The sequence below is a fragment of the Myotis brandtii genome, unplaced genomic scaffold, assembly GCF_000412655.1.
Source record: "Myotis brandtii unplaced genomic scaffold, ASM41265v1 scaffold71, whole genome shotgun sequence".
Taxonomy (NCBI): domain Eukaryota; kingdom Metazoa; phylum Chordata; class Mammalia; order Chiroptera; family Vespertilionidae; genus Myotis; species Myotis brandtii.
In genome coordinates, this window is record NW_005370787.1 from 1,890,693 (window position 1) to 1,911,365 (window position 20,673).

The window sequence follows — 20,673 nt, forward strand, 5'->3', positions numbered from 1 at the left end:
ACCCTTTCACAGGGGTCGCCTAAGACCATCGGAAAACACATATATAATTACATATTGTTTTTGTGATTAATCACTATGCTTTAATTATGTTCAATTTGTAACAATGAAAATACATCCTGCATATCAGATATTTACATTACGATTCATAACAGTAGCAAAATTACAGTTATGAAGTAGCAATGAAAATTATTTTATGGTTGGGGGTCACCACAACATGAGGAACTGTATTAGAGGGTCGCGGCATTAGGAAGGTTGAGAACCACTGCTCTAAGCAATAATTGACAGTACCTCTTGAGGCCGCTGTTGGGACCACCCGCAAAAAGAAGGACACCTGATTGTCTTGGCTAGAAGGCACAAACTTGCTTCATCCATGTGCTTTGAATAACTGCTAACGTCCCGAGGTTTGTTTTCAGGTCACGCTTGAAACCTTGCAACCTTGGGCTGACATTTAAGCTATCTTGCTGTCAAATCTACAATTGATATAATGGTTTTTCATTTTTGCAATTCTGAGCTTAGCAATGTTGAATCATAGAGAAGTGCATAAAGCCTGGATGGCATTTAGTTGTATTTCTTTAGCCAACTCTATTCATTTGGCAAGGCCTGAATTATGAAGCCATATTCACATTTTGTCTGTAAGGGTTCTATGGTCAACTAGCAATGTCTGCCAGGGGCGTTGCTGGGGGAGTGTTAACACGTGTGCCACGTGTTTTCAAGTCATGGATACTCATGTCTGCTGTTTTAGAGTTCTCATGCCAATTCTTAGGGACTTTGTTCAACTTAAGATGCTTACTAAGATGTACAGTATTGAGTAAGGCTTGTGGATTAAGATTTTAGAGTTTTCTAAAGATAAACTACAGAGTGCGGGGGGAATGCATTTAGTCATACACGGGCATCTTTAACCCCTGATTATTCTCTCTGTGAGGTGCTGTGGCCATGATTAAAAGCACGGCCTTGGGAATAAGCCAGTATTGGGTCTGTCACTCAGCTCTACCAGCTACTTGGATTGATTTACTTAATCTTGGGCAGTGCTCTTAATCCCTCAGTCTGTTTTTCCCTCTGTCAAGGATATAATACACCTGCCCTCTGGAGTTCTTGTGAGGATTACTTGAGTTGAGGCTTAAGCAGTGCTTGCTGGCTTCTACCAAAGGCATTAAGAACATGACAGCTAGCAGGTCACCCACAGCATTAACGAGAGCCTATAGCAAGGCTGGCAGCCCAGGGTCCTTGCATGCAGTTCCCCGCCCACCTTGCCAGGGAAGATTTGCAACCCTGTGTCCCAAAGAGTCGTCAGGTTTCACGGAAAACACAGCTGTCTGTCTTGTGAAATGTAGGTTACATTTGTCTGTGACTGGTGACTAATGCCATGGGTGTTACATAGGTCTACTTCAGGATAGTCAGCTTAGTCGGTGGGAAAAAGGATATTACATTGGGCAAGATAATACCGGAGCCTTGGCATCCCCTCTCTCTCTGTACCAGTTAAATTTCTTTGCAAACCCTCCAATTCACTCATCCTGGTATCCTCTCAGCCCCGAATGGCGTGGAAGACAGAGGATAGTTTTCCACAGGCCCAGATTCCTGCTGTACCGCTATCGCTCTTGGGGATGCGGTCAAGAAGGTGATGTGTTCTTTGGCTGCCCTGGTGTTCAAGGCTGGGTGACACCTGTTTTATAGAGTCCACCCTGTGGGGATAATCAATTGCCACTTTGACCTCCTAATGAGGGAAGCAAGTGAGGAGGACATCCAAGCTCTGGAGAACTGTAGCACCTCTTTTTCCTTCTCAGAAGAATTGTTGATGGCGAAATAGTTGATGTGACAACATTAGCTCTGGGCATGAGACCATGAGTTCGCTGCACTGTGTGTAGCACTCTCTTCATATAATGAGCCATGTAACTCCCCTGAGTCATCCTGATGGGCACCTTATCTCCAGACTGGCCGTGTTCGGGGGCGGGCTGGGACATCTGCTGGGGGGTGCAGAAAAGGCCTCCGTGGAGCTTCCAACCTTTCCGATTTGGCACATGAGCTCAGTCTGTGTTCGTATTGCTCTCTTCAACGTGCAAGGTTTAAAGGGAACTAAAGTAAAGAGAAGTTCAAAGTTACTCAGTATGGTGGGGAGAGAACAGTGTGGATGCTAGAGTAAGACCACAAGCATAAAACTGGATGGTCAGAACCATCGCAGAATCACTTGAGGTTCTTTGCCTGAATTAGATACAAGGGGAAGTGTGAGGTCATATCTGCCTGGGAGAATGTTTTCTCCTTTCAGCACTGTCACAGGCTGGGGACCCTAACCCTAGCACTAACCCTAATGGTCCCCAGTCTGGAACGAGCCCCCGGCTGAGTGGATGGTCAGATGGCCCACAGCCCAGGGCTTCCCACACATGGAAGCCTGCTCCCTCCTTGCTTGTAGAACTGTGGATACTAACTGAGCATCCATAACACATGTGCAGTGCCCACGTGCATGGTATTGTGTGACACACAGACACTCCATGCTGGGCTAAGGAATCAGGCCCTGGCATTAGAGTTTTTCCCTGTCATTTCATAAAATCTCTGCAGCCTCCTGTAACACAAGTGAGATCTTACCTTCCCCTAAACACCCAGATTTTACATGCGTGGTATTGTGTGACACACAGATACTCCATGCCGGGCTAAGGAATCAGGCCCTGGCATTAAGTTTGAGTTTTTCCCTGTCATTTTATAAAATCTCTGCAGCCTCCTGTAACACGAGTGAGATCTTACCTTCCCCTAAACACCCAGATTTTACCAACAGATCCTTTGAGCAGGACTGTGATGAATGAGTTAGCAAACAAAGAATTTATCCAAAACTAGCTATGATTTGAAGCTGCCCAAAGATGGGGTCAGAATGAAGCTTTTATTCCCAAGTGGGTAATGGAAAGCATGGTGTGACCAGGGGCTTGAGGGTTGACCTGCAGGGTCCTCCCAGAAGGGGCACAGCCGGTTCTGCCCCAGGCCCTCCGCTGGGAGGCTCTGGCTGTGCTGTTTGTTGGGATATGTCACCACAGATGGTTCCCCGCTGACTTTCTCTGTCGTCTCTCTCTGCTTCCCCAGCTCGGAGCCCGGTGTTTTCCCACTTATCGTCTTCTCTCCAGGGACTCTGGACCATCAGGGCGTACAAAGCTGAGGAGAGGTTTCAGGAACTGTTTGATGCGCACCAGGATTTGCATTCAGGTCTGTACGTTTCTGGAAACGGTTTCAAAGGATGGGACCTGCTGCCTCCTGAGCCTTGACCTCCCTCTCAGGTGGCCTTGTTGGCTTTGCATTCTCCCTGCCTCCCCCTGGGGCCAGCCCCACATCCTGTCGCTGCACATCTTCCTCCCCTCCCCTGCCCTCTCTGCGCTCCCCTCTTCCTCAATAACAGCACCACCACCCCACCCCACCCCTGGCTTGTGTTGTTCTTCTATCATTGGGCCCATGACTTTCTGTCCCTTTGGGGCAGGTGTCAGGAAACTTTTTTTGTAAAGAGCCAGATAGTAAATATTTTAGGCTCTGTTTGCCATATCAGCTCTGTTGCAACTAGTCAACCTTGCTGTTGTAGCACAAATGCAGGCAAAAATAATGCATCAGCAAATGGTTGTGGCTATGTTCCAATAAAACTTTATTTATAGAAACAGGTGGTGGGCCGTTCTTGGCCATAGGGCATAGTTTGCCGACCCCTTTTTCAGAACATGTGGGGTGGCAGAAGTGACTGAGGAAATCCACTTCCTAACTGTCAGATTTGCCACCCTTTTGATATGTAGTTTTCTTTGTATCTGTGAAGCTTTCTAATCTGTCTCATATGTTGAGGATAAAATGGCACTTAGAATGCTACACTCAGATCCCTTTAGTGAGATGGTCATTTAGATACAGGCTCCTAAGGCATAAACACTGTGCAGGGCCCCGTAGTGAATATGGAAGGTGCTGGAAACGGACTGGGAGCTGCCCTCCCTGCTGTGGGAGCACTGGGAACAGCACGTGAGAGACTGAGCTTCATGTCGAGGCCCAGCTGAGGAAGAAATGCACTGACGAGACCATGTCTCCATGTTCTGGAGAGGGATCACATTTCTGTTTATAACCTGGGGGTTGAATTTTTTTAATGCATGCTCCCCTCAAAATCAGGAAAAATCCACTGTACCGATGCCTAAGTATAATGCACTTAGCTTTCTGGAATCTTCAGGTTCTCTGGGTGTGCAACTCTGCTGTCTTCCTTTGTGTAAAAATCTTCTGTAGCTCAACTGAGTACAGTGTTTCCCCTCATTCAAAGTGGTTAACGTGGTCTTTCTACTTTTCCATGTGCTTGCTGTGGTTCACAATCTCAGAGGCTTGGTTCTTGTTTCTGACCACGTCCCGATGGTTCGCTGTGCGTCTGGATGCCATCTGTGCCATCTTTGTCACCGTTGTTGCCTTTGGGTCCCTGATTCTGGCAAATAGTAAGTACAGATGGGAGTAACTATTCGTGGTATGATTACCATGTATAGCTGCATTTACAAGTATTAAATTGAACTCTCGCCACCATGTCTAATACCTAGTGGGTTTGTCTTAGAGCATTTGCAGTGTGTGAGGTTGGGTGTGTTTCCGCTGTTTGGCCCACGGAGAGGACCATTGGGGTCTGGATGAGTTCCTTTGATCTTCTTTGAATGGGTTGAGACCTGTGCAAATGTAGCAAGCCGACCCCCTGAGCCTCTTGGTAGTGTCTGGTAATTGTGAGGATAGAACCAAGTTCACCCTTAAGCATTTTGTCCAGTTTAGGGCTTTAGGTTTTAGCTACAGGACCACTCAGATCTCTTGGTTGTAGGTGCCTGGTGCACTGGGTGGAGAAAGATGCTCAGCGGGAAGGAATGTTATCCTCACTGCCCCGCGGGTACCAGATGAGCAGGTGTTGGCGTGCATGGCTTGAATTCGCCATCCCTAACTATTCCATGTTACAGCACCAAATCACAGTATTGAACAATGGAACAATGAGAGGAGTGTTTTGGATTTAAAAGCACTGGCTCTTAGTACGCATTGCTTTGTTTTTAGGGGTTTCCAACCACAGTTGCATTGGACCTAGTAAGTGAAATTACATACTGGTCCTGGAAACCACAATGAGGAAACTCTAAATAATGACTTACCCATATCATCTGCCAGGTGTGTGTCAGTCCTGTGGGATTAATAAACTCATTTAGTATTCATTGTGAATTCACAGCACGGGGGGTTTGTGTCCTGGTCTCAATCAACAGATAGTGAAAGTGTAAACTATGGCTATTATCGAATGCTGTGTTTAAATACTTTAAAGGAGTCTTTTTGGTAAAGTGACAGAAGGAGCCAGACTCTGGGTTTTAGAATGGACTGTCTTGACTCCCCTTTTTTCGTTATTTAGCTTTGGATGCCGGACAGGTGGGCCTGGCACTGTCCTACGCCCTCACCCTCATGGGGATGTTCCAGTGGTGCGTCAGACAAAGCGCCGAAGTCGAGAATATGGTAATGTTTATCTTGACGTTCTCAGCCTTTTCCAGTCTCCTTCCCATTAAACAGCATAAAAGCGCTCCTTATGTAAAATATTAAAACTGTTATTTTTACATCGGAGCTAACAGCATGTTTCAGATCCTGCTTCCATCTGTTTAAAGTTAATGTAAAATAAAATGTATACATCTTTTTCTCAGTCTTATGTATGCCATGTCAGCAGGTTTTGTATGCCTCACAAGCTGTCTTCAAATGTAATACAGGTCTCTGTGGGAGGGCGGTTCTGAAATCCTGGAGTGGATGTAAGCTAATTTCTCAGAGGCCCATTTATTTATTTTTCTTAATGGGGTAGTTCCTCATTCCTGGTTTTTAAAAAAAAATATTATGTTTAGGTTTTTCTTTGTTTAATTAATAGGCATCTCCTCCCCCCACCCCCATTTTAGCATTTAGCAATTTACCACTGAACACCTGAATGTGCTGGGGTCCCTCTTTCTGGTAGAATTAAGCTCCTCTCGGATGCCTGGTCAAAGGTGTTGAGTTACCAGTTCACTTGTTTAGGAGGGCATAGTCAATATGTAAATTGTCTCCTCTTATGAATATTTGCACCTTCTCCTAAGGAGGAAAATAGTAAAAATAAAATATATTCATTTTGCTCTTCTAATGAAGTAGGAAATGACTATTAAAATGAGGTTTGGTGACCATCAGTTTGATTCATCTATAACAGATGGCCCTTCTGTAGCTTAAATTACTGATTGGTGGCTATAAGTAGTCTTTTTTTTAACAAAATCCTCTTGTGTTTTTTTTTAATTCAGATATGAAAAGTAGATAAATGAGATCTTAGCATTCTTTTATCTCATTCTCTTAGTTTTAATATAATGTTGAGGAAAGTACCCATAAGTATGTAGAAGTGTCAAAAGATGATGAACAAGTTTGTAAATCATCAAAGTCTTCATCCAGTTCCTAACTTCTCTCCTTTGGGGGTGTTACAACGTGAGATATCCTTAATCAACTAGGTATAAAAACAGAATGGTTCAAACTAAAATAAAAAAACAGAACGGTTCATTTACAGTCTCTTACCATCCATAAACCCACGATGTCCTCTGTCTTGCAGATGATTTCAGTAGAAAGGGTGATGGAATATACAAACCTTGAGAAAGAAGCGCCTTGGGAATACGAAAAACGCCCCCCGCCAGCCTGGCCCCATGAAGGCGTGATTGTCTTTGACAACGTTAACTTCACCTACAGCCTGGACGGGCCTCTGGTACTCAAACACCTGACAGCACTCATTAAGTCAAGAGAAAAGGTTTGTTTAAACCACCCTACCTCTTTAAAATTTCAACTAAAGGTTTAGTGGCTGTATCCGACTGTTGGCTCCCTTTGTTCTTCTGTGGATGCAAATTACATCGGTGACCATAGGTAAACCTTGGAAACTGACCATGAATGTGAATACCAATATTTCTCTCCTTGTGGTGTGAGCTGCCTCATGGTGGTTGCTGAGCCCCAGGCCGAGGTGGAACTTACCCTGCCCCAGGACATGGACCCAACATCTCATTATTCACGCCTACGTCTTGGAAGTCAACCCTGGCTACTTGTTAATAACTCTCTAGTATCTGGTTCCGATCGATTCTTACTTCTTCGTATTTCACAGTCCTTCTCTTCCTCCCCAGGGTGGCCTTTAGCTGCTGCCCTCTGTCCCTTGGCCCATTCCGTAGACTTGCCTCCTCCGTCCTTCACTGTCATTCCCCTGCCCTCCCACCAGCAGGCTGCTTCTTTCTGGGACACTGTTCTGATCCCTATGGGTCCCCAAGAGCTCCTGGCCTGGATGATCCACTGCTGGAACCATAGCCCCAGGTCCACTCCATCGGGGGCGGTATGGCCAGCGCTCAGCCACCAGAGAAAATTCTGGAATCCATGACCCAGTCAGGACTAAGGAACCAGCTGGAGGCAGTAAAGGGCCCAGAGACTCACTCAAAGTTGATGGAAGGAAGCCCAGGGGGCAGGGAAAGGCACACGTGGGGGACCCAAAGGAGTTGCATCCTGGCCCTACCAGGGGCTAAGTGCACCGGCAATGGGACCTGGGGCCCTCAGCTGGGACCAGGGCAGACTCTTAAAGATGTGGTTTAACCAGAACAGATGAGGCTGTAGAAAGCTCTACTCCCACCTACTCCTCAAGCCCCAATTCCCAACATGCACCCCCCTACTCCCCTTGCACTTGGCTAGTGTGATGGTTCTGCCAGAGCATCAGGCCTCCTGGGTTCCTTTCCACAGGCACCCTTTCTTTTCATCACCTGGCTGTTGAGAGCCTCCTTGTTTTCAGAGTCAACTCTAATGCATCTGCCTCTGTGAGATGCTCAACTCTGCCACAGCATCTTACATATTCTTTTAAAATAGCGTTTATAGTACCCCCATGTTCATAGAAGGATTCTCACAGTAGCCAAAAGTTGGAAATAACCCAAGGGATTCATGGATAATCAAAATGTGGTAGATCCAAACCATGGGGTATTGTTCAGCCTTAAAAATGAAAGACATTTTGACACATGGATGACCCTTGAAGACGTTATGTTAAATGAAAGAAGCCAGACACAAAACGACAGATACTACATGATTCCACTTGAATGAGGTTAGGAGCGTCGTTAGGTTCCGAGACAGAGAAAGTAGGATGGTGGTTGCTAGGAGCTGGCAGGAGAGGCGAATGGAAGTTAGTGCTTCATGGGTATAGAGTTGCGTCGCAAGGCAAGAGAATTTTGTAGATTGGTTGCACAACAATGAGAATGTACTTAACACTACTGAACGGTATACTTAAAAAGTGGTTTAAGTTGGTAAACTTTGTTATGTGTATTTTACCACAATTACAAAATAAAGGTAGTACTTATGCCATGCTTTGTAATTTGGGGTCTGACCTCACAGTACACTGAGGCTTCTTAAGGTCAGGGAGCATCTTATTTTCATCTTTGTTCCCCAGAAAATGGCATTCTGCAGGCACACGGTGGGTGGGGAGGCACCGCTGGCTGCGAGAGTGCGTAATACGCAGGTGTGAAGCGACCAGTAACAAAAACAGACACCCAGGACAGCTCCTGTAAACAACCCATTACCTAGATGCATTAAATACCTTAAGCACTGCTCTTTTAAGCTCTTTTCCACCACAGACCCATTTAGTGGACTATAGCCATAATTTAATGAATGATACCCTTGTGACATGAAAGAATAACTGTTCAACTTAATGCCCAAATGATACCCGGGAGCAGCTCTACTGAGTCACGTGGCACACGCTGGCTCATTATTTCCAGGTATATTGCAGGTCGGGAGGAAGGCGAGGACTGCTGTGTCGGGGAAACATTAACTACCCCTCTCGATGGAGTCCCGTCCCTCAGAGCGCTGTCGGGGAGGTTCACTCACCGGCAGATACTGTGACCGTCGGATTTCACGTGCCAGACATAAATCTGTTAATTTGCAACATGAATTAAATTTCCCAGGCAACCTTGGAGTAGGAATTATCTAAGAAACTCGGTCATACAACTTAGAAACATAACTGATTTGTTTTCTTCAATCTAAAACACAATCCCCCCGCCCCCCATCTCCCCGTCATAGGATTATTTGAGATTCTAAAATGTTTGTGGGAAAATTGAGTTTGCAGACTGAATTATGGTAACTCCAGTAGCTTGGCTTTTGGTCTGTGTCTCGGCCCAGCACAGTATCACTTGGTGCTCCACTTGTGTGTTGGGGATCGTACCTGCCCAGCGTAGTCATGAAATGATTTCCCTGTGCCTGTGGAGGTCCCGGGTCCCATCTCCACACCTGTGCCAGCCCTGTTACTCCGGGACACCCCTTCGGTCTGGCATTTGATTGAGAGAGGCTGTTCAGGAGACCTGGGGATGTGTGAAATGCTGCTTTATTCTCTTTCACGTATTTCCTCTGTTGTCCACATTCCTGGAAGTTGTAGTAAATGAGAACGTCGAATAGGTACTAAGCAGCAATCTAATTCACAGAAGAAATAGCAAGTAAAAGAAAGAACCAAAATGAGGTAAATAGCACCCTAGGCAGCCTCGTTAGATTCTCAACACTGGCTGCATTTTTCATTTAGGCGATTTTGAGGTTGATTTGATCATTTTAGTGAGTACTGGGCCATTGTAAAGCATTTCCCAGCCCAGGAGGTAGATTAATTTTGGTTTATTATTTTTTTCTTGCTCAGAGCTATTACTTGGGTAATACATTTTACAGTTGTGTGCTCGATCTTGCTATAATGTGCAAAAATATTAGTTCCCTGCATTTCCTCCTTTTTCACGTAGTACTTTCTCAGGAACCCCTCCCCTCACTCCAGAGTGTCCCACTCCCCAGGCCACTTTCGGTTTCCTTCCTACTCAGACCACAGGGCAGCCGCAGCCCCATCACCTGGACTTCTCAGAAATGCAGTCCCTCAAGCCCAGCAGAGCTCTTGGCTCAGAACCCATTTGAAAAAGCCCCCTCTCCTAAAGTTCTGCTCCCTCAGGCAGTTTTTGATGACCAATAGCAAATGAAATGTCCTTTGAAATGTCCTTTGACAGTTTGAAATTAAGCTCATCAATTACCCCAACCGCTGTGATTGAGCAGGATGCTCTAGATCAGAGGTGGGGAACCTTTTTCTGCCAAGGGCCCTTGGGATATTTATAACATCACTCCTGGGCCATACAAAATTATCAGCTTAGAAGTTAGCCTGTTACATTTGGTCAAACATTTAATTAACTCACCCCAATGCCTTGGCAGGGCCAGACCAAATGATTTCTCAGGCCTTATACAGCACATGGGCCAGATGTTCCCCACCCCTGCTCTAGAAAGTTCTATGTCACTTACCACCACCCCACTTTGTTTTCTATTCTCCACAAGATAAGACATGTAAAGCATCTACTGGCACGGAAACCAGCACAGAGTAATCGCTTGGACAAAGATAGCTGTTGTTATCACAGGGTGTACAAATGGTTGTCCGGCCCATGAAAATGAGGGGGTTTGCCATTTGCAATCCCATTTATGGTTATAGGATCCATCTGCCATGTCTGTCTTCTCTGTTCAGCTTATTGTATAAACAATATGGGAGTAGATGTTCCATAAATTTCTCCAGCCTGAGGTAGACTCCCCAAACTCTCTACAAAATGCCTCTTTGGTGCAGGACACCCCAGGTAATAAAAATCATTCAAAGGTGAACTAATGCAGAGCCTGCTGTCAACACATGCAGTCCAGAGAAGATACAAGGAATTATAAAAATGGCTGCCATATGAGATAGAAGGAGGTCACAATTTTTATGGAAGTTTAGAAGATGATGTTTAGGGAGACAGGTAGAACGTTTCCAAAAAATTTGGCATTTGAAACAGAATGTGTGATGTGGTTGGGATTTCAGTAGGTGGACATGCATGTGAAAGTCATGCCAGGTGATGGGACCAGCATAAGCAAAGGTGCGATGCCTTGATTCACTGAATGAAGAACTAGGCACCTGCAGAGCCTTCGGGGAAGTGAACCCCCAGGTGTGTAACACTCATTTTCACTTTTAATCCCACAACTACCTAGTGATCACAAGGGAGCTGACTTTTGGAGATTAAGGATAGAGAGGTTTGGTAGACAGTTTTGTAGAAAAGACTTCTGGGTACACAGACAAGCGCAGAGGGGTCCTTGGGAGGCTTAGCCTGAGAAGTGAGTGCATGTGGGCTATGGTGGGAAGATGTGAGAGGCAGGAAGCCACTGCCTATTGTGTACTCCCAGCAAGATGTTAATAAGGAACATGATTCCACTTTTTGGAGTGAAACTGATGTCGCTTAAAACAAAGTTATAACACCCAGTTTTGTGGATGTTCAGGGAATCGGGTGAGAGTAGAAATTGATCTATTTCTGGAGGGTAGTTTGGCAGGTACTTAACAGCCTCCTTTGAAAATGTTCATACCTGTCTGGCAGCAATTCCACATCTAAGAATTTATCTGAAGGAAATAATTAAGGTTGTTTGCAAAGATTTAACTTCAAGGGTATTTGACACAGTTATTTATAATAGCAAAATGTCTACAAATAGGGGATTTGGTAATAAACTATCACATACTGTAATATTATGTAGCCATCAAAATAACTTATTAAATATTAAACAAAAGCAGATTATAATAATATATTCATATTAATCCCATTTTCTTTAAATATATGAGCTAATATCTTAAGAAAACACACGCACGCACGCGTGCATCCAGAAAGAAAATACTTAAACATCTTAAGAATGATTTTATTCAAGTGCTAGGATTACTGCTAGTATATATTTACCTTCAAATTTACTCTCAGTGATTATGATTAAGAAAAGGGTTGGTTTTATTTTGTTTTTTTTCGTGGTAATGCAGCCTTGCACACAGGTGAGGTCTGGGCATTGTAATGAGGGGATTGGGGTCATGACACATTGCAGAAGTAGAATCTTCAGGGCCATGCCAGTGTTGGAAAGGGCTACAAATAAGGTGAATGTTCTGAGCCCGTGAGCCTGGAAAAGAAGTTAGGGGAGTGAAGGGGGGACGTCAGGAAGGGGAGCAGCTGTTGTGAGGGGGGCATTGGGTATTGATCGTGTTGAATTGGATGTATAAAGAGAGACTCAGGAAAAAGTCCAACACTCTGGTGTCGGTCCTCAGACCAACCTTAGCAGTTGCAAAGCAGCTAAAAGAAGACTGTCTCTTTGGTATTATGAGTGTAAACGTACTGATTGGGGACAGTCTCCATGGGCAATTGGTAAAACCCACAGGTGGCCTGTGAAAGATTCCAGCTTAGTTTTTATTTTTTAAAATTTTTTATTGATTAAGGTATTACAAATGTGTCTTTATCCCCCCATTGTCCCCTCATCCCCCCAGTCTTGCCCTCACCCTCACCCCCTGTTGTCTGCGTCCATCGCTTATGCTTCTATGCATGCATACAAGTCCTTTGGAGAGATCGTCCAGCTTAGTTTTGATGACGGGCCAGCAGAGAGAAACAGAGGCGGGTTTTCTTTGAATGGCCATTTTCTTATCATCCTCACTTTAGTTTGGAGCTCCCAGTCCTATGATCCTGAGCCTCAGCCGGGCAATAAGTTCTTTTTTGAAATGCCATTATTGATTTTACAATTAAGCTTTGAATCTTTGGAGGTATTCAAATGAGAAAATACAGACAGTTCCCACCATATAATCAGTGCTCAGAAAGGTTTAGTTCTTCTGTGCTTAAGGCCGTGAGTTTTTAAAGTCTAGTGAATTAACTTAGTGATTGAAAGCATATCTTATGCCCCTCATTGATTCCAGATTCCTAAATAGAGATATCATCTCCTGGGAAGCTCCCACCAAGGAATTTTCAGTTGGGCAAGCTCCTTGGTTTAAAAGCACACATAAAAACCACCCCACCCCCCCAACAAACAAACAACAGAACAGTAACACACACACAACAGTTTCTGCATACAGATTTAAAAGCACACAGCTAAAAGCCAGTTTTTACAATACTGTTTCATTCCTGACCAGCATTCTATTGATTCTTTGATCTTATTGTCAGCGCACTTAATTTCTCTCTGCTTTGGTTTTAATAACTAGACTGATACTTGACACGTTTCTCTCCCAAGGGGCAATTTATAACTATTAATTGGTTTGTAAAATGCCTTTTGAACTGCTCAGATGAAAGGCCTCATATAAATAGCAAATGTTTCTTGTGTTGTTGTTGTTGTTGATTTCATTATGTGTATTTTGACTACTTGCTACTTGCTGTCTTTTAAGACACTGAAACCTACATTTTAAAATTTTCAGATCTTTCCTTTCAAGAACAAACATAACCAGATATTTAACATCCAGAAGTGATTTAGTTTCTTTACCAAACAATAATTCCTCTTAAAAGGTAGGACCTGGGAAAAACGAATACTTGTTTATGTATAACACTTCTGACTTGACTTGTTGGCACCACAATAAAAGTATCCAAGAAATTCTCAAGGTTCAAAATCCCCAGACACAGGAATAAAGCGAATTTAAACCTGACTTCTTATTGACCACATAGAAGTCGACTGGCTTTTTATCGCCAGGAGGTTGAGTCTCTTATTTTTAACTTTTCTTTGGACAGAGAAGAAAACCACCAGCCACCCCAAAGGACATTTGTCAGTGTCTGAAATTTTTGGTTGCCACAGTTTGGGGGGTGCTACTGGCATCGAGATAGATAGAACCCCAGGATTCTGGCAAACATCGTATAAAGCACAGGACAGCCACTGTCACACAACCAAGAGTCATCTGGCCCAAAATGCTGACAGCGTCCATGTTGAGAAATCCAGATTACATTCAGTGTAGAACTTAATTCATCTTCATCCACCAGGATTTCTCCTCAGTCTGTTGCATACTGTGTGTTTTTTTTTAAAATCTTGCCTGGATTTCTTTGCAGGTTGGCATTGTGGGAAGAACAGGAGCTGGAAAAAGTTCCCTCATCTCCGCCCTTTTTAGATTGTCAGAACCCGAAGGTAAAATTTGGATTGATAAGATCTTGACAACTGAAATTGGACTTCACGATTTAAGGAAGAAAATGTCAATCATACCTCAGGTATGCAAGTCAGAGCATTCTCACATGATCTTTTTATAAGGGCACCTAAGTTTAATTGCTTTTAATTTTATTACTGTTTAAAAGTGAATTAAAGGGGTGATCCATTCCCCCAAGTAGAGCATATTTTTAACAGCAGGTATTTTTAACTGATATTTTATATTAATCAGTTGACAAGTTTTATTTGTTTGTTCATTTGGGGTGTGTGTGTGTGTGTGTGTGTGTGTGAGAGAAAGAGAAAAAGAGAGAGAGAGAGAGAGATTGAATAATTTACCCAGGTAGATTTCTGAACTCAAACTTCCCCAAGTTTTCAATTTTATCTACTGACTAGAGGCCTGGTTAATGAAATTTGTGCACAGGTGAGGTCCCTAGGCCTGGCTGGTGATCAGGGCCTACTGGGGCTGTCTCACCCAGTCCCCATTGGGGCCGGGCTGGCTGGGGCCTGCTGGCTGCTGGCCGGGTCCTGGGGGCCTGCCGGCCACCAGACAGAGCCTGCTGGCTGCTGGACAAGGCCTGCCGGATGTGGGGGAGGGATGGGAGAGTGACTGCGGGAGGTTGGCTGGCCATGAGAGATTGGCTGTGGAGGCGCACTGACCACCAGGGGGCAGCTCCTGCATTGAGCGCATGGCATAGTGACTGGTCAACCGGTCATTCCAGTCATTCTGGTCATTCAGTTGTACTGGTTGCTTAGGCTTTTATATATATACGTGATTGTATAGATATAGATATAGATATAGATATATATATATCTATATAGATATATATATATCTATATCTATCTATCTATCTCCACATAATTCTGAGAACAAAATGATAAATGGTTTGTTTAGCACTTGAGAGGTTTTTATAAGAAAACATAGGTTTTAAATGACTTAATGATGGCATTCTGCAGCAGGAAATAAAGCTACCTTTTCAAAACTGGTTATCTCCATGGAGGCTTTTCTGTGAAACTGTATGGCTTTGAGAATTTTGGAGTGCATAGGAACTTTGGGGAGACTTTTAGAACTCTAGCCATTAGTAAATGATACAGGCCAGGGAGGCTGTGCAGCGTAGTGAGCAAGAGCATCAGGCGAGGAATTCCATCTCTGTGCACCTCAGTTTTCTCTCCAGTACAAGGCTGCTAGCAGTACCAAGTCCCAAAGCTGCTATGAGGACTAAATAGGTAAGTGCCTGTGGAGTGGTTCACCTGCTGTGATGATGGAGGGTTGAATTGACCCTTGTCCAGAGCTCTAATTGTTTCCTTTTACTCTGCTCTTAATACAAGCATGGCCTTCAGGCAGTGTTCTAGAGATGGGTTATATGCACAATAGGAGCTCCTGTCATGCCTATGGTTCATCCACTCAACATAAATGCATAGAGTATGTATTGAGCAATTGCTGTCCTCTAGGATATAGCCAAGGGCAGCATAGGCCCTGTAGCCACTGGCCTGAGGCCTCACATCTTCCATCCATCCTGCTCTCTGCTTTGACACTTAATACATATTCAGCTTTATACTTGCTGGTTATTTTTAAATTTAAGGGTTTTTGTTTAGTTTTACACTGTCATCATCTGGCCATCAAGGGAAGCTGAGGAAAAACACATACCCTGTTGAGGTGAAAAACACAGAGAAGAGACGAGACAGAAAGAGCCAGGCCACTTGGCTTCCTGCATGTGGGTAGAAAGAGCTCTTAAATGCCTGATCATTAGGAAGCATATAGGACATGGTACCCAAGGGAAGGAGAATGTGGACTTGTGTCTTATGACCGAGTTCAGCTATTACTACCTACCACTGACCTGTAAACAAATTGAACTTTCTCTGAGTAATTTCAACATCTATCTATCCCCTTCAGAACCTCATTCAGATGCCAGTTCACACCCCTTAGGTTGACTAGTACCTAAAGGAACCAAACAAACAGAAAATAACAAGTGTTGGAAATTATGTAGAGAAATTGGAACCCTTGTGCATGGCTGGTGGGAATATAAATGGTACAGCCACTGTGGAAAGCAGGATGGAGTATCCTCCAGAAATTAAAAATAGACTTACCATATGATTCAGCGATTTTACTTCTGGGTATAAACCCCAAAGAGTTTTGAAGGGACTTGAAGAGATATCTGTACACCTATACATTATTCATAATAGCAAAATGTAGATGTACTCCACGTGTTCATTGATGGATGAATGGATAAACAAAATGTGGAATATCCACGCAGTGGAATATAATTCAGCCTTAAAATGAAGGCAGTTTGGATACATGCTGCAATATGGATGAGCCTTGAGGACATTATATGTGGAATAAGGATAATACTATATGATTCCATTTATATGAGGGACATAAAGTAGTCATATTCATAGAGAAGCCATAGAATGGTGGTGTCCAAAGGGGTAGAGAATAGGGAGTTGTTTAATGAGTACAGGTTCAGTTTTGGTGATGGATGTTTAACAATGTTGAATGTACTGAATCCCTCTGAACTGTACACTTACAAGTGTTTAAGGTAGCCCTAGTCGGTTTGACTAAGTGGCTAGAGCGTTGGCCTGCAGACTGAAGGGTCCCAGGTTTGATTTTGGTCAAGAGCACATGCCCGTGTGTGGGTTCGATCCTCAGTAGGGGTCATGCAGGAGGCAGCTGATCAATGATTCTCTCTCATCATTGATGTTTCTATCTCTCACTCCATCTCCTTTCCTCTTTGAAATCATTAAAAAATAATAAATAAAAGTGGTTGAGGTAGTCAATTTTATGGGTATTTTACCAGAACGTTAAACAAAATTGTTTCAAAAATAATCCCTTTCGGGAAAAATGGAAAGGAATATTCAGCACATAAAGTCCTGGTATCGAAAGATTCCCTTTAGCTATTAGATTCATGACTTAGTGATTACAGTATAAAATACGAGTTTAAATTCCCAAGTTTGATATTTTGGTTGTACCCATCTCTGAAATGGGCGAAAGAGATTTACTTAGCAGAAATAATGGATGTGTCTGTAAAGTACTTTCATATCCTTAGATGAAAGGATCTAGAAACGTGTCCTGTGTTACTCTTAATGCTTCTTAATAAGAAATGGTTGTATGCTTGTGTACATAAAAGAACTGTGTAAATAAAGAAATAACGTTAGATGATTTTTGGCTGTCCCAATAATGTTTTGGAAGCACATCTGAGCAAAGACTAAATATACCTTGACATCACCGGGTTTTGGTTCTGTTCCATCAGTTGCCACCCTACTTTTGAGCATGCTCTATATACATACTCCAGAGAGCGTGCTGACAAAACAAAGCTGAGCTCTGTATCCATGAAGATAATGATCACCAACCATTGTAAACACAGAACCTTTATTTATTTTTTTCACTTTATATGCTTTTGTCTCCAAGGCTCAGTGTTTGTTGATTAAAGAAAGGGAGTTAGTAGAGACTGTGTAGTGTATAAAGGGTCCCACAGAATCGTTCACGAGGCAGCCAGGGGTAGAATCTTTGAAAGCGGAGACCCAGTGCCTGTCCCGCTCTGCCTCACAGGAGTGTGTGACCTTGATGAAGTTGCACGGCCTCCAAGCTTCAGTTTCCTTGTCTTTCAGCCAGGTCTAGTAATTCCTGCCTTGCAGAATTGTTGTGGAGACTGGATGAGAAAATGTTTGGGCTTCTTAGGAATACTCAGTAAATAGTAACTATGATTATTAAGGACTGGGGCACTAGCCTTTCTGGTATGTTGCTACTTAAGTAAAAATAGTAAAACACTCTGGATGGACTTTGCTCTTCAGTTTCTACCTATGTTTTTGTGGTCCTGAGTGATTTTTCTTCATATTCATTATAACATAAACAAAATTGTTTATATAAATTTAAAGAGTGAAGGAAAAACGTGGGGGTCAGGGGAGGTGGCGATGTAATGAGAAGTCTATCCAATGTTTGTCCCACAAGGAACAACAGGAGAGAGTATCGCTTCTTTTCATCCTCTGTTTTCTGGCTCCCCTCCCACCACCAGTCTTTTCTGGCCACTGCTCTGTACCCCACTCATACATTACAGTCCCCCATGGAGATCCCTGCCATTTTTTCCCAGCCCTCCCCACAGTCCCAGCTGTTTCCTACCTCTCCTTGAGGACAGCTATGGCTCTCATTGTTGTGCTGCAGTACTTGTTGTAGTTCCTGACAAGTTACACAAGTATTAATAACTAGAGGCCTGGTGCACAAAATTTGTGCAGCGGTAGGGGGTGGGGGTCCCTCAATCCGGGACTACTGGCTCCTAAATGGTGGCCGGCATGCCTGATTGCCCCTAACCATCTGCCTGCCTGCCTGATTGCTCCTAACCACTCTCCTGTCCCTCAATCCAGGACTGCTGGCTCCTAAATGGTGGCCGGCATGCCTGATTGCCCCTAACTGCTCACCTGCCTGCCTGATCGCCTCTAACTGCTTGCCTGCCTGCCTGATCGCCTCTAACTGCTTGCCTGCCTGCCTGATCGCCTCTAACTGCTTGCCTGCCTGCCTGATCGCCTCTAACTGCTTGCCTGCCTGCCTGATCGCCTCTAACTGCTTGCCTGCCTGCCTGATCGCCTCTAACTGCTTGCCTGCCTGCCTGATTGCCCCTAACTGCTCACCTGCCTGCCTGATCACCCCTAACCGCCTCTGCCTCGGCCCCCACTGCCATGGCTTCATCCAGAATGACATTAGGAAGGTCATTCGGCTGTCTGGTCTAATTAGTATATTACGCTTTTATTATTATAGATAATTTCTAATATTTGTGGGCTCTATAGCACATTTTAGTCTCCTTCCTTATCTGACAGATTGAAAAATTGAGGCACAGTGAACTAACCCCACTCACCAATTAAGCAGCAGAGCCAGGATTTCAATTTATTTTCGCGAGATTTCCAACTCCTGCACCTGCGCGCCTAACCGCTCCACCTGGGACTTGAACACACTGTTGACTGCGGTCCACACTATAGCACGTTTTAGTCTCCTTCCTTATCTGACAGATTGAAAAATTGAGGCACAGTGAACTAACCCCACTCACCAATTAAGCAGCAGAGCCAGGATTTTAATTTATTTTTGCGAGATTTCCAACTCCTGCACCTGCGCGCCTAACCTCTCCACCTGGGACTTGAACTCACTGTTGACTGCGGTCCACAGTAGAACTGCTAAGTATCGTTTTGTGTGCGTGCCACACACACACACACACACACACATTTCCCAAAACAATATTACTCTGCGCTCTGCACTCTACCTTCTATTATATTCATTCTATGCTTGTTTATATAAAAGACTAAATAGTGATCATGAGGCACAGAATTGATTTCATGATCCATTGGTTTCACATGCAGTTTGAAAAACCCCGCCCCTCACTGTCTCCCTGTGCGGTTGGCCTCTAGGTACATGTTAGTACCTCACTAGGAGCCTTGTTCAAGATCTGGATTCTCACAGCATTCCTGCAGCGTTAGCCCCATGTCCAGTGAGGAGCTGAGGCATGGGGAGGTGGCTAGCTGCCCTGAGTCACACAGCTAATGAGCAGCAGAATCCGAACCCAGGACTGTCCAACCCCAGATCTCTCTCTCTCTTTTTCAGTGTAAGCTTGTTGAACTGAATGATGTCCTCATCAGGTATTTTCCCATTTTTCCTACCACCCCGTTCAAAAAGACTTCCCCCTAAACCATAACAAAAATGAATAAATATAGAGCAAAATTGAAAGCTATTTCTCCTATTGGTGCATCCCTCATTGGCCAGTTTGTTGGTTCTGAAAAACTGAACTGTTCACTTTTGCCGAAAAACCTAAGTGACACTCACCACTAAGGGAAAATGAGTTTAGAAATGGGTTTAGTCACTACTTTGTCATGGGCTTGTAAATGTCAGGAGAAGATACTCAAAATCTTACCTTGCGAGAGCTCTTTGCAGTTTCTAACTGGCTGCAGAGGAGAAGTCTGTTGGCCTGGTTACCTGTCTGTACTGTGGAAAACTTCCATTGCTCTTCCCCCAAATGAATAGGAAGCAGTGTTGCTTCTATCTCAACACCCTGATTTAGAGACCCTCAGACTCTGCGAACGGGGAGCCCAGTGCTACCTCCTTGTTTACAGATCTGGTGAGCTAGGCCCACTTCCTCTGTCTTGCTTCCTGCTCGCTGTGTGCCGTGCACTCCTGTGGTGGTCTCGCTCCTTCAGGGTCATCCCTGTCACTCTTCACCTCACCTTGAGGAGGTCGGAATTGGGAGAGAGGTGATAGCAGCAAAGACCTACATAGGAACAGAGGCAAGGAAGTCACACTCACCACTAAGGGAAAATGAGTTTAGAAATAGGTTTAGTCACTACTTTGTCATGGGCTAGTAAGTGTCAGGAGAAGATACTCAAAATCTTACCTTGCGAGAGCTCTTTGCAGTTTCTAACTGGCTGCAGAGGAGAAGTCTGTTGGCCTGGTTACCTGTCTGTACTGTGGAAAACTTCCATTGCTCTTCCCCACAAGTGAATAGGAAGCAGTGTTGCTTCTATCTCAACACCCTGATTTAGAGACCCTCAGACTCTGCGAACGGGGAGCCCAGTGCTACCTCCTTGTTTACAGATCTGGTGAGCTAGGCCCACTTCCTCTGTCTTGCTTCCTGCTCGCTGTGTGCCGTGCACTCCTGTGGTGGTCTCGCTCCTTCAGGGTCATCCCTGTCACTCTTCACCTCACCTTGAGGAGGTCGGAATTGGGAGAGAGGTGATAGCAGCAAAGACCTACATAGGAACAGAGGCAAGGAAGTGGTGGCATACACAGTCTGGCTGGTCCTGGAGGGAACTTTA

At 44.3% G+C, this 20,673-nt stretch overlaps 1 protein-coding gene across 1 annotated transcript in view; it reads left to right on the forward strand.

Moving 5' to 3' along the window:
- ABCC4 (ATP-binding cassette, sub-family C (CFTR/MRP), member 4) overlaps positions 1-20,673 on the forward strand; it is a 202,891-nt gene that overhangs the window by 151,976 nt on the left and 30,242 nt on the right. The window contains exons 22-26 of the mRNA XM_005882401.1: positions 3,064-3,183; positions 4,311-4,421; positions 5,351-5,451; positions 6,545-6,736; positions 13,800-13,955. Coding sequence (XP_005882463.1) covers positions 3,064-3,183; positions 4,311-4,421; positions 5,351-5,451; positions 6,545-6,736; positions 13,800-13,955 — 680 coding nt within the window. The remainder of the gene's footprint in view (positions 1-3,063; positions 3,184-4,310; positions 4,422-5,350; positions 5,452-6,544; positions 6,737-13,799; positions 13,956-20,673) is intronic.